Source organism: Quercus lobata, chromosome 11, assembly GCF_001633185.2.
Source record: "Quercus lobata isolate SW786 chromosome 11, ValleyOak3.0 Primary Assembly, whole genome shotgun sequence".
In the NCBI taxonomy this organism is placed as follows: domain Eukaryota; kingdom Viridiplantae; phylum Streptophyta; class Magnoliopsida; order Fagales; family Fagaceae; genus Quercus; species Quercus lobata.
Window position 1 is genome coordinate 50,157,288 of NC_044914.1, and position 14,504 is coordinate 50,171,791.

Below are 14,504 nucleotides of genomic sequence, written 5' to 3' on the forward strand. Positions count from 1 at the left end.
CTCATTTCAAGTGAATCAATTCTAATAAGAAGTGCTGTTTGTAGATAAGTTGATGAATTTGTTCATCATACACTCAACTGATTTTCAAGTCCTCCAACACAAGTTTACCTTACTTAATTTCGTGGCAAATTAGAATGATATTATTTTGGGAACTTGAAAATTAAAGGATGCAATGAGTCCCTTGTTTTATTACTAGGCCTTTGTCCTTTTTTTTTTTTTATTTGGTAGTTTTTAATTGATTTTGGTTCCATATAGGCCCTTAAACATTCTACTTCTTTCCAAGTTCTTTATCTTGAGATTGCAAGGGTTTTACATACTGTCGTGAGGTAAAAAAAAAGTTGTGAGCATTTCAAAACAATGGCAATATTGCTTGGAGAACCTTAAGAGAAACTTGCATCTCCAATTGAAGAGCTATATTCTAATTTATCTTGTAAAGATATGAATGGAGAACACAAAAAATTTGGTTATAATCTTGAACTTAGAAGCCTCATTTACTTGTTAAAAAGAATAAATTTGAATTTCAATAACTCTTAGTCTACTTTGCCATTGAAACTGTTACAAGCTTTTAACCCCACTTCAAATCCATAATCACAGACATTCATGACTCTGTCTGATATTCTCTAATGGTTCTTGCTGCGGCCGCACCTCACTTCAATAGCAAGTTTCTTCTCAACACTTGGACAAGCATCATTGTTTTTGAAGAAAACTTCTGGGTGCATTGGAATTGAACAGCTAGTTTTTCCTAAGCAATGCTGCCAAAGCCAAAACAACATATGAATTAGCATCTCTATTTGTTACCAAAGAAACACTGCAGGGTTTTTTTTTTTTTTTTTTGTGTGTGTGTGTGTGTGTGTGTGTGTGTGTGTGTGTGTGTGACAAGGTAATATGTTGGTAACAATATTTTACCTGTTCAACAATCTCCTTGGTAATAGCAGCATGGCATTTGCCCGTAACAAAGCTTCCACAAGTACCATAAGGATCACCATAGCTAGCAAACTCCACAGATACAATATCTCTGTTGTTTGGGCACTTGAGATGAGCTTCTGGCTTCACATCAACCACTACAGGTCTAATATGGCTGTCCTTCCTTTCCCATGACTTCACATTAGGTGGATGATGCTCAGTTATGATGCTACAGACTGTATCTCTATTGACAATCAAGATATCAATTTTTTCAGGGCTCGCTTCCTCCTCCTCCAATACAACAAGGAGATTTTGTGTTGGCTTTATGAAGGCTCTTGGGATATGGTACCTAAAAAATATTCTCAAGTTTAAGTTAAAGATTTCTTTTTTCAATTAAGATTTTTATCATCCTCTGTGTTATTTACTAGCAGATCTACTTACTCTGATTGAGAAGGCTTTCCAAGAGGAGAGAGGTAGGACATCCAGTGACGGCCAATGCTTTTACCGTTTACCCAAATCATTCCCTTGCCCATACCATTCATCCTGATTGCAACTGGGTCATGCCCTTCAGGAGCATCAAAATATGTCTGCAATAAGAAAAAAGTATATTAGGCATTTGAAGTACCACATGCAATTTCCAATTTGCAATAGTCCCATTGCTGACTGCTGAATAAAACCATGATTTAGAACTTGATACCAAGAGTGTCAACAGAAAGTGATTCTCCTAGCATTACCTTGTACCATGTAAGAGCTGGTCGATTATCATCGACATTGCTCCATTGTACCCTGTGTGATCCTGCCTGAGTGTACACGCGAAGCTTTTCTCCTTGTAGGCCAACCTGCAAAATGCGCAACAATTCAATTGCATCACCTGTCAGCTAGTCATTTTAATATAACCAAGCTCATTCTTTTTCAAATTTCTTGAATGAGTGCAATTAAGGTTCATTGGCACACCTTATGTCCCCAACCATTGGCTGTCAGATCAAGAGTCCCAGTGTTCAAACCTAAGATGGTTACAGCACGAGGACCAGCAAACCTGTGCTCCATGTAGGCTCCACTATCCTTCATTGGTAAAGAACAGCTTGTAAGCCCTCTTGTTCAATCCATTAAACTTAAACAATAAAAAGCTAATAGCTACTTACTGGGAGTCCCACTGTCATGCAAAGCAATGTTATATAGTTAACCCCGGGATGGAAATCCACACCATGCCCAAAAACAAAGCTCTTTTCGTCATGGCTCCCATGTCCCGATCCTGAAAACCATAATCACAATAAGCTATATATAACATACTTAACACTTCTATATGTAACAGGAATGTATGTGCTGGATTGTGTGTGCTCACCAACATATTTGCCATTCACAAATGCAAGCAAGGCATGACCAAGACTATTAACACGAAGTACTGGGTTAATATCTTCCCTCGAGTTCAAGTCATGAGGATCCAATTCTATTCTGCAATCAGAATATAGAAAACATGTCAGGTTTAGGCTCAGCACTGTTAGCTCCAATAGTTTAAAATTCTTACTATCAAGGTCTCAAGTTCTCAACTTGATTTGTATTTGACTTGCAACGGTGCGTAAGATTTACTTACTTAGTGGTGTACCATGCATAATCTGTCGTATCCTTCAGCAAACCATAGAGCTCCTTTGGATTCTTGGAATCAATTGGCAGTTGCTCAACGGTTGGGATGGGTTCTGAGGATTTTTCCCATTTAAGATTGCTTGCAACCTTTGATTTCTTGAAGTTCCTTGCATTATGTTGTGCTACAATCTGTTTTTGCATAAGAGAAGAATCCTTAGACACTCTTCAACATCCAAATGGTATCAATACCCAAACCAAGAAACAAAAAGCAGTAGCAAAAGGTGTTTTTTTTTTTTCCCCCAATTCCCCCCACCCGCTATGATATAAATAGAGGCAAGTATGAGATGAGGACTTACTGTTTGAGTGTTGAGGACAACAGTCTTGCAATCAGGGAGGATGCTAATGGAACGCGCTGGCAGGTAGTATGCCTGACCCCTGAAACTAACAGTTGCTGGCACCCTACTGTTGGTATTGGTCAAAAATGCAGCACAAATATTGGTTCCAGGCTTTTCATAGAATTGAGCCTGCATGGTAGAATAATAGCTTAAACATATTACTGAATACTGGTGGGATGAAATTTATGATACATTAATTAAGTCTACTCAGATGCTTACATCTGTATCCTTGCCCAAAATTTGGTTACCAGGATTACCCCAAAGTAGAGCCTTTTTGCATAATTTTAGAGCCTTGTGCACATCCTTAAGGTGACCCCATTTGGGTTCCCTCAGCAAACCTGCATTAGACATTTACAGGCCCATATATTTGAGCAACCTTTGTTTTATTTTGTCATTAGAGAGAGATATTAGAAATATTTACCATATTCATCAAGAGGAGCTTCATCATAGTAGCGAGTTGTTGTAAAGACTGCGCTTGTTCTGCCAAAGTTTGTCCCACCATGGTACTGCAAACATTGAAGTCAGGTGATATGTGTTAGGAAAAAGAGAGACAGATAGAGAGTGGAAAGAAAATTCTATATTTCTGTATATTAAATGTACACGTATAAGCCAACACTTACAGGCACAGGCTAGGAGTGATGTACAAGAAACAGGAATGTTGCATAAGTAATACTATTGGGACTGGGCCATAAGGCCTACAGTTAATTAATCTAACTAATATTCTAACAATTTGCATCAAGGAGAAAAGCTCTTCATGTAAATTAATTGATTCTCTTAAGAAAAATGAGAAGAAGGTCGGGTATCTTCCTACCATATAGTAGTTGACCAGAGTTCCATTCTTTGAGAAGAAGCGGGCAACTGAGTATGCAATATCTTCAGCTGCTCTTTGAGATGGAGGGTCTCCAAATACTCTATACCTGTAATTACAAAGTAACAATTCAAAATCAATTAGCATTACCAAGAAGCCAAAAAAAAAAAAAAAAAAAACATTTCTTGTGTAATGTAGCAGTAGCATATAAAAATCAGTCTTTTCTTATTGAGTACCAGCTAAGTGTTTTATGTAAGAGTCTAATTAATGGTTCATTGACAGCCACAGAGCTGAGAGGCGTATACTCACTGGGCAGTCCAGTTCTCAGTCCATAAAGAAGGTTTGTAGGGTTTGTTTGGGCCTGTGAAAGTGTCTCCGCAGTGTCTTCCATTGCATGTATTGATCTGCATGTCAAAGCATGTGCTTTTAGTCTTAAGATTAGAAAGACTCGTTGAATTTTAATTTCTTGTTCTTTGCTTATTTTTCTTAGTGCTAAAATTTCAAAGCTAACTTAATAGTGTCTCTTCAGATCACAGAGATTAATCCCATGAAAGATTTTTCAGACTCACCACTGGGTCAGGAGCATCCTTTTGCTTGCACATGATCCATGGAACTCCAGTTTTCTGTGACACTGCCGTTTTTGCTGCCCATTGAACATATCTGTCTCCCAACTCTTTAAATGCAAGTTGGATATGGTTGTATTCATTTTCAATCTGTCTCATAAATGATTAAAAATCGAATTAAAAAGATGACAATTGATAAGATCTCTTACAAGGATAAAGAAAAGGACAAAGTTTTCCTCCAAACTGGTTTCAAGGAATCTCCTCCAATCCATTACCTAACGATTCATAAAACCATCCATGTGTATTAAACCTCATGACTGTTTAAATAGGTCATGTGATTAAAAATACAATGATTAAAAGTACAAGTGTAGTTTGAATCGTCACATAGTGGGTTAGAGGAATTTTCCTCTAAATTGGTTTGAAGGTTAAATTTGGCTGAAACAAAATTTTTAAGTGGGACCAAACCTGTGATAAGATGATGGGGCCTCCTTGTGAAGCAAATAGTTTCTCCTCTTTCATCATCTTGACAATCATCTTCACATATCTTTTCATGTAGTACTGCAAAATGTGGAAATTCCAGTCAGTAGAGCTCCATGACTAATGCACTAAACCTCCCAAGGACAAGGTGGTGCAAAATTGATTACCTTGAATGGTGGGTTATCAGAGCGGAATGTTATGTCAGGGATCTCCCTTAGCCAATATGGAAGTCCTCTGATGTTTACATTGAAAATAACTAAAATTTTAGAGAGTATTAAGTGACATTGCAGCCAGAAAATCATACAAGAGGAAGAGGATGAGAACATCAGATAATAATTATATTATACCCGTGGTTCCATTCTGCTTGGATGAATGGCCCAATCCTGAGGGTTACATACATTCCATGCTCCCCAATCATCTTGATGAATTTCACCAAATCATAATTTCCTTCAAAATTGAACTACCATCATTGAAGAGTTAGACTACAGGCAAGTCATGATTCTAACAAATGAATTCAAAAACAATATGTTTGCAATAATTTATGTTTACCTTCCCTTGTTCAGGCTCGTGAATGTTCCAAAACACATAAGTTTGAATCACATTCAAACCTCCTTGTTTAGCCTTTAAGAGAAGGTCTGGCCACATCTAAAACCCCATTCAAAACAACCATTAGTTTCTTCATTCATTGAAAACAAACCGCAAAACAAGATAAGCTCAATAACTTGTAATCCAAGTTACCTCTGGGGTGCTACGAGGGTAATGAATTGAACCCGAAAAGAGAAGCTCTCTCTTTCCATTGATGATTAAAGATCTCCCATCATATGTCACTCCATGTTGCTGCTTCCCATCATGGCCAACCACTGCGGAGGCCAAAAGTGAAAGAATGGATAGCAGAAGTATGCGGCATGACACCGCCATTTTAAGTTTCTTGTCCTTGAATAGAACTAAAACCCAGTTTCAAGCTTGGTGACAAATGAATTGAAGTTCCAATGAATTCAGTGAAATAAAAAATAAAAATAAAATTGCTTATGAGCCAATAGGGAAGCCTCCTTCTTTTACAAAGAGGTACCCGGTAGCTGAAACATAAATTCCATGGAAAGGCAGAGATATAGGAGGGGGAATGAAATGGTAAGATATAAGGAGTTAGAGAAATGCTCGGAATTGCCATTTTGAAGATTTCAGTTTTGATCTCTTGGTGGTCATTGCTTGGTAGAGTTGTGTGTATGCCTGTTTCCTTAACATTTTTTTTCCTCCAACTTTGTTACATAATTTTTTACTGTCCTGTTGCTATTCTTAGGAGTCATTTTTTGTGGGAATTGAAAGAGGAACGGATTCGTGGGAATAGGAGGAGGACCTTATAAACATAACAAGCACTCGGAATTGGCGGTTGAGTCATGGATTTTATGGTTTTTTTATCTCTTGTTTTTATTTTTTTCCCTTGTTGGCACCCTTTGCTGTATCATGTCCTGGAGGGCTGTATCATATCAGAGTAATGTTAATGATCACAAGTGCTGGTATGGTTAGTTTAGTTGTGATTGAAACAACATTACTTTAATAACATGTCGACCCTTGTTTACTATTGTCACCTTTTTTTACTATGCACAAGCTACAAGAGAACATGTTAACAATTATAGAAAAAATTATTAAAAAATATTGTAAAATATTACATTTGATGGTCTCGTGGAACTTCCCTTTTACAACATGTGGTTTTCCTTAGTGGCTAGCTACCATATAAGGTATGAGAGGTGCTTATGAGAAGGTTTTATAAAATTAAAGTATCAAAATGGATAAATAAGATTTCAAAATTACATTATAATCATTACATGGCTTTTGGTTTATGCGATTGGATCTCTAAGTACATGCATTGAAAGAAAAGAGCAAATTTTAATACGTTAAGCATATGACTAAGAGTCTTGTACCTCAATTTTATTGTTAACTCTATTTTATGAGGAGAATCAGAATTCAATATTTTAAAAAAAAAATTCTTTTAACTATTGATAAAAAAAAAAAAAAAAAAACTAAGCACGTTTTAATTTAGATTTAGAATTTTCATACTTAAGATCTAAAAATTCTTATTTAATCTTTTACACAACTCATATTATGTCGGAGGGAGGCTAAAAAAAGAAATTGGATTTGTTTGGCAGCAATTTTTAAAAAGCATTCTAAAAATAGTCGAGGATACAAATTTGACTTAGAAAGATGCAGCTCCTTTTTTTTTCTTTTTTTTTTTAGAAAAATAGAAAGATGCAATTGAAAAAAAGTTTTTTGAATATAGAGAGAGAGAGAGAGTTTACCAATTTTTTAGACTAAAGTACACTCGTAGTCCTAAAAATTTGGGTTGTTTTCATTTTGGCTCTTTACACTTCAAAAGTTTTATTTGGGACCTTAATGTTTTTCCGTTTTCATATTACTCTTTACGTTTCAAACTTTTCATTTTAGCCCTTAATGTTTGATTGAGTTTTTATTTTGTTGTTTAAGCTTGATTTAGAATTCTATTTGGCTCTTCATGAAAATGAAAATTTTAAAGCATAAAAAACAAGTAGAAAAATGAATCAAACATAAAGGGTCAAATTGTCAAAATGAAAATTTTAAAACGTAAAGAACCAAAATAAAAACAAATCAAAACTTTAAGGGTTCCTTTAGTTAGGGTGAAAAGTGGGGAATTGGAAACAAAGGAGAGAGAACAAGATTAGGTGGGAAGGGTGTTTGTTTGAAGTGATTTTGAGAGGAGAAAATGGTAGGGCTTGATTGTTTTCTCCTTGCACCCACAATTTTTTTGGCCCCTGAATTGGAGAACAAACGGGGATGAGAGATAGTTAGATGGAAATTAACCATCTACCCCTTCCCCCACCCCCTAAACTACATGATGTTATTATTTTATTTTTTTACTCCTTTATTTGTTTAAAGTTTGGTCGCTTTTTATTATTATTATTATTTATTCCAACTATATCTTTTTTTTCTTCCTTTATAAAATATTTATAAAAAAGTTATGAAATAAAGGTATAAGAGTAAATTTGTATATACTTAATTTTCTCTCTTTCCATTTTTCTACTCCAAACTAAGCACAAATGAAGAAAATTAAAATTTCTTCTATCCTTCAATTTTTCCATTTTCTATCTATCAACCAAATGGATCCTTAAAATAAAAAAAAAAAAAAAAAGGTGTAATATTATTATTATTATTATTTTCACTATTGAGCATTGAATCTCTCTCTAAAACGACGTCGCTAGGAAACTTTTACTTTATTTTTTTCCCTCTAAAAGTTCTAATTTTCCCTCCTCGTACAAAAAAACCAAAACCTCTTGGAATCCACATCAAACACCAAAACCTCTTTGTTACCCTCACTGAGATTTTAGCACAGTTTTAGAGAGAGAGAGAGAGAGAGCATCAATGTTGAACCAAGAAGACGACCTGGATCTCCTTCTCTCACTCCAAGACAGAGTTTTGGAAACCCCTCCTGGTTCTCCTTCAGCTCCCCAACCCTCTTCACCAGGCAAGTCTCTATTTATTTATTTTAATTTTTTTGTTGTTTTTTAGTTTCAGTAGCAAAGTTTCTTAATTTTCTTATTCAAATGTTAGTTTCCACTTTGCTTGACCGAAAATTCAATCTGGGTGTTCCTCAGCTTTCTCTTATATGCACTTTTCCCTGTTATTTATTTATTGATTTTTACATTTCAGTAGCAATGTTTCTTAATTTCTTATGGATTGGTTAGTTTCCCACTTCATTTGACAGAAAATCATCTGGGTGCTCCTCATTTTTCTCTAATACCCAGTTTTTCCCTATGTTGTTGTTCATTTTTATTTTTTGTTTTTGTTGAACATTTCAATAGCAAAGTTTCTTAATTTTCTTATGGGATGTTGGTTTCTAGTTTGTTTAGTGGAAAATTTGATCTGGGCGTTCCTCGGTTTTCTCTATTATGAAGCTGTTTTGTGTGGGGGAGGGGTGGCTTGGTATGTGTTTGCTGTGTTTTCTTGTAAAGAAAGAAAAAGAAAAGTGGGTATATCTCAAATGGCCTTAAATTTTCAGGGTATCTTTCGGATGATGAATCGTCAAGGCGAACAGGGCCGGCAGACATGTCTGTCTTTAGAAATGCCGTGCAAGACTGCCTTGATTATGAGCCTGTGCATGTTCACAAAGCTGTGAAATTGAAGGGCTCCAAGGCCTCCAATGAAGCTGAAGTTGAGAAATTTTCGGGCTTGCGAATGAGGTCAGTGATACTCTTACTTGAAGAATTAAGGCATTCTGAATGATACTTGATCATTTGAGTTTTTGTTTTAAATCCCTAAAGCTTTGCTTGGCAGCTGAAAGAAAAATGTAAATTTTTATGAAGTTTTGATCATTTCATTTGTCATGTTTGTTTAAAATGAGGTTAGAGTCTTTGAGGCATTTCATTTTAACTGTTTGGGATTGAAGAATGTAGGAGTTATTACCTAACTTAGCTTAATATGGTGAAACTTGGGTAAGGTAGTAATTTGGTTAAGCTAAGAGCAGCCTTTCATTTTTTTGGAATTTAAGACAGCTTTGAGACATAGGGTACAAGGTTACATTTTACTTTATATTTGCAGTTTTTTGAAATCTTAAGTTTATACTATTAGTATCTTGGAGGTTTACAATCATTTTATGTTTAATGTATGTTTTTTTTCCTTCCTTTAGGAACCAATTGTTCAGTGCAGCAGAGCTCCGTGAGCGGTTCTCAGACATTCGTTTTGTTCGATTACCAACTATAAAGTATTAACTTGCACTTCAAATTGTATACATAGGCATACTGGTTGGGATTTTTGCTGGAATCTCTTGCTTTATAAAACAGTTTTGCTTTTATCATGAGCTTGATTTGATTTAAATTGCAATGCTGGTAGTGATTTCAGATATTGGGTATACTGTAGGAATTTATTGGTTGGGGACACTCTTTCGGGTTGTTGGGCAACTGTTGGAGTGCTGAGTGAGAAGGGGACTCCAAAGACCAATTCTACAGGGAAGACCTATAGTATATGGAAGGTTGGGAGTCTGGATGAAAATACTGTTTCTCTTTTCTTGTTTGGTGATGCTTATCAGAGGAACTGCAAAGAGCAGGCTGGAACGGTCTTTGCACTCTTCAATTGTGCTGTACGCAAGGATGCGATGGTATTAACTTGTCATGTTTCAAGGGAGTTGTGTTCGCCAAGGTTAACCATTATATCACAATTGTCCTTTTGTTGGTGCAGGGTAAAGGTTTTTCTTTGAGTGTGTACTCTCCTAGTCAAATATTGAAGATTGGTACTTCAGTTGATTGTGGAGTTTGCAAAGGAAAAAGGAAGGATGGGATGCCTTGTACACTAGTCATTAATAAGTATGTTACAGGAACTCCTTACATAATGGACTGATGTGGTCTTACCTTTGAATTTTGGCTGTTGTGTTCATAAGAGACTGACTTTTGTGAAATCATCTGCAGTTTTTGGTGGGGCCGCCTTATACTCTGCTAAAACTTATTCTTAACACAGGAGTTTGGATCATTTCAAAAAAAAAAAAAAAAAAATTTGTGGGGGGGGGGGGGGGGGGTGTATTGGAAGGGATTTCCCTCTGCCAATTAATAATGTTGTACAATTGCTTCATGAATTATGCATACTGATTGCCCTCTCTTGCCGATTGACGTCTTGATTATTTTTGTGGAATAAGAAAATGGTTTTACCTTGTTGTTCTCATTCAATAGTTTTACTTATGCTTTCTGTTCTTATCCTGAATTAGTTTCCATAGAGCAAACCAAAACAGATACTTGCAATTGAAGGGGCATAAGATAAATCCCAAAAAAAAAACCTTAATCATGTGAAGAGCATTCAGTTATCTTGGTTTATAAATTGTGTTAGCCAAGACAATAGACTGGTTCTTCAGAATAGCAATAAGATGGATAGGTATGCAGTCTAGGGACTAAATTGGCCCTATGTTCTTATTTTCTATTAAATTTTGTGTGCTTTCCTCCAATTAATGATTGTGATGGAATTGGTTTCTTAAATCAGTTCCTTGAACATGGTGCCTTAGCAAGTTGGCGATTGTTAAAATTCCAGACTAAACATCACACTAAATTTTACTTTGCATGAAATTAAACTTAGCAAAACAATATATATTCAATCTGAAGTGTGTCATCTGCCATGATGAGCTGGTTCCGGAATAGCTTCTCTTAAGCACTTGTCACCAATAAAACATAAAGAGAATGTTAGATGAGTTGAGTGACCTTTCCATCAAAAACAGTGTCGATGTGTTATCCCTACAAGAATAGATGTTTGCTATAAATGGCATCTCATATCTCAGGAGAGGAGAGTTTCTCATAGCCTGTTTGGATAATTATGTATGCTCTCTCTAGTTTCTCAGAATTATAAGTGGCATTATCTCATATCTCAGGAGAGGAGAGTTTCTCATAGCCTGTTTGGATAATTATGTATGCTCTCTCTAGTTTCTCAGAATTATAAGTGGCATTAGTTTCTCCCTGAATGATAAAGTTTTTTGGTTTTCAGTTTTCTTTGAATAGATTGGATGAAATGCAAAATAATAAAATCAGATATATGGATGAGAATCATCTTGTGATGTGCATTAAAGAATCATGTGGTGGCTAGGTTGATAAATGAACAAAAGAAAGATAAAGTACTGTAACTTTTAGTGTGAAACAGTGTCAGAGCTTGTTGCTTAAAATGTCATAAAAGGCATTTCATAGCATTTTTATAGTATGCATTTTATCTGTCAAATGCACTGTCTTAGTTGCAACTTGGCTATTTATCTTCCCATTAGCAGCTCTGATTGCATTCTTTTATGAAATATATATATATATATATATATTTATGTTGTATTTTCTACCAAGAATTTCTTTATATCCCCTTATCCACAGAATTTTCTGATATCTTGGGTCTTTGTGTTGTTTCAGACGCAAAGGGGTTTATTGTAAATTTCATAAATCGGTAAGCATATCTGTGAATGCTTCAATCTGTTTAACCAATTTTTGTTTAAAGCTGACCATCTTGATTCCCATAAATACTTGCCATCGGTTTTATTTCTACAGAAAGCATCAGAGAAATATTCCACAACGCGAACGGAGCTCAAGGGAGGGTAGGTTAATGTTTAACATCATTCAACTCGCTAGGGTATACTAGTTGCATATTTTTTGGAAAATACTTGCTTCATTTTTATTTAGTTTCTTTGTATTGGTGCCTTCAACTTATTTGTTTCTTTAACAGGAACCTTAGAACTGCATTTAGGGAACCACTCAAGCCAGAAGGGATTTACATGGTTGACCCTCTAGCTGACAGAACGAACTTCAAAAAGTCCATGAAACCAGTTAAATTGATGTCTGTGGAAGGACTCAAAAAGGCACTAAGGTTTGTCATAGATAGCATGGATTGTTTCAAATGTGAAAACATTTGCATATTTTTTCACTTGACATAAATGGGTTTGTTTATCATACTTGTATGAACAGTAATGCGGGTAAAGTGACCACAAATACACACTCACAAGGGATAAGGTTTCTTACTGAAGTTACAGGTTTAAGATCTCAAGACTTCTTCCTTAAGCTCATTGTGATTCCATGAGATTTCTTTTATGAGATAGTGTTACCTTTTAATTGCAGGGAAAATGAGTTCAAAAGATACAAATAGAGAATCAAAAATGCCAAAACCTCTCAATGTCTCAGAGAAAAGGTAAAATATGCATTACATATTCTATTGGCATTGTAATATACAAGCCATTGGTGCTCGGTATCCATGTTATTGAAGGTTTGACTGTCATCATTCAGGAAATCATCTACCATGAAAGCAGAATCATCTGCAATGAGAAATCAACAACTGGATCCAAAAAGAAAGAAAACTGAGCATGGGCAAGGTGTGTTTGACAAAACCAATCAGAGTACAGGAAAGTTGATTGAATTGGATTATGTTAGTTCAGATGAAGAATTGTGAGTGTCCTATGTTAAGCCTAACTTCTTGGATGTTGAAGTTCCAATTTGGGGAGGTGGCATTGGACAATAGCTTTTGTTTTTTATGGTTGTCACACAGCTCCTAAAAGGTGCAATCTGGTGAAACTATAGAGCAGTGAGTTGCTGCCTTTGGTCATCGTCCTGACATTCAATCAGAAAGATCCTTTATTTTTCTTCTAGGACTGCAGTTTGATTGTGATACTGATACCTTCCTACAATGAAGTGCATAACAGTCAGGGATTGAGAAATTTGGAGTCTAGCTAACAAAATCCTATCAGATTTTTATTGTCAAATTCTATCTTGTGAGGAATTCACTTTGATGTTGAACCTATTTAATGTTTCAAAGTGAACTAAATGTTCAAAATATGTTGTAACATTAAAGACTTCACAAGTTTGTTACATACGTTCTTCTGAGAAAAAAAGATTACACTGCTTGCTCCACAAGTTGTAGTAAAGACTTCTTTTTTGTTTTTTGTTTATTTTGTTTTGTTTTTTGTGGCAGTAGACGACTTGTAAACCTTTTCTTATAAAACTACTTGTAGCAGGTAAGATTAGCTACACCTACACATCCTTTTCTTAAGTTGAAGCTCTCTCAAATCAAACAAGTGGTACATTACCCGAACTTTGGTAAAGAAAATATGAATTATAGCAATTCATACCTTGACTAGAAGTGAGGCAATAACATGTGTGTTGAGTTGAAAATGATAAACTGGTGACAATATCTAATGCAGAGTGAGGGGGACCTTTTATCATTTTAATTCAGGAGTAGGAAAACAAATTGATCTGAAATTAAGAAAAAACGCAAAACAAAACAAAACGATATGAAGTTATTTAAACAAGACCTAGTTCATGTGACAAAATGGTAGAATGTAACCGGGTTAGGTCATAATTGGGGGTTCAACTTAAATTTATTGGTTTGTTAGGCTTTTTAAGGAAAAATGAATTGCAGTTATAAAAAAAATGAGATTTTAAAAAACTGTATATAAATTAACTTAAAAAATAAATAAGATCATAAACTTAAATAAATGCATGTTCGGTCTAATATCTAAGGAATCGAACGATCAAGACAGAGTAGATATTGGTTATTCTAGAGTTGTTAGCAAGAAGGGTAGTGCAGTTTGTCCAAGAGATTGGCTTCCATGAGTCCACCCTTGAAGGTGATTCCGAAAATTGTAATAAACTCTTTGCGACACGGCAATATATTAGCTCTTTTTAGAGCCTTTTTTTTCCTCTCATACTTATAGTAAGACAATGTTATAGCACATACTCTAACTCGGAGAGCAAGGTCCTCTTTTTCTATTATTAATTTGGATGAAGTTTATTCCTCTAGAAATAAGCTTGCTATTCAATAAAACTCCTGATGATCTATTTCTATATATATATATATATATATATATATATAAAGGAGTAGATATTGTTTATAATTTATTTTGATCCGGTACCATTTTATGCAGAAATTGGTCTTGGATGGGCTACTATTTTGCATGCCTTCATCAAGTGGGTTTTATTTATTTAAAAGAAAGAAATATAATATATATAATTAAAAAAAAAAAAAAACCTTCCTTTTCACCCCAATTGTATTATGATTTATGGATCCCCTTTTCTATTTCAATAAGTTTAAGATGTCCATGAGACCATGACACACAAAAACACACACACACACACACATATATATATATATATATACATATACATTCAAAGCAATTGATTATGCACTATTGTCACTTTAATATCTAAACAGACTCAATTGTCTCAGGTAGTTGAAATTTATTATATGAGATGGGTCTACATATGATAGGGGGGAATGACTTCCCATGCCATAAACGGTGTCCCATGTTTCTAA

General features: G+C 35.1%; 2 protein-coding genes across 2 annotated transcripts; one reads left to right on the top strand and one right to left on the bottom strand.

The window, feature by feature from the left end:
- Nucleotides 1-403: 403 nt before the first annotated feature.
- Nucleotides 404-5,946, bottom strand: LOC115969142 (beta-galactosidase 13-like). Its single transcript, XM_031088712.1, has 19 exons — nucleotides 5,466-5,946; nucleotides 5,277-5,372; nucleotides 5,075-5,187; nucleotides 4,895-4,961; nucleotides 4,716-4,808; nucleotides 4,257-4,400; nucleotides 3,997-4,091; nucleotides 3,691-3,796; nucleotides 3,301-3,385; nucleotides 3,099-3,217; nucleotides 2,841-3,008; nucleotides 2,495-2,673; nucleotides 2,246-2,355; nucleotides 2,046-2,155; nucleotides 1,858-1,965; nucleotides 1,638-1,742; nucleotides 1,345-1,490; nucleotides 907-1,252; nucleotides 404-752 (listed from the first exon to the last, which is right to left on the bottom strand). The coding sequence occupies exons 1-19, from the start codon at nucleotides 5,643-5,645 to the stop codon at nucleotides 621-623; spliced, it is 2,502 nt and encodes an 833-aa protein (XP_030944572.1). The 5' UTR covers nucleotides 5,646-5,946; the 3' UTR covers nucleotides 404-620.
- A 2,072-nt stretch (nucleotides 5,947-8,018) lies between these two features.
- LOC115969143 (protein MCM10 homolog) lies at nucleotides 8,019-13,102 on the top strand. Its single transcript, XM_031088713.1, has 11 exons — nucleotides 8,019-8,220; nucleotides 8,755-8,935; nucleotides 9,382-9,456; nucleotides 9,612-9,849; nucleotides 9,930-10,054; nucleotides 11,618-11,651; nucleotides 11,753-11,799; nucleotides 11,928-12,068; nucleotides 12,167-12,231; nucleotides 12,317-12,386; nucleotides 12,482-13,102. Exons 1-11 carry the CDS (start codon nucleotides 8,118-8,120, stop codon nucleotides 12,642-12,644), a joined length of 1,242 nt encoding a protein of 413 aa, XP_030944573.1. The 5' UTR covers nucleotides 8,019-8,117; the 3' UTR covers nucleotides 12,645-13,102.
- The last annotated feature ends 1,402 nt before the right edge of the window (nucleotides 13,103-14,504 follow it).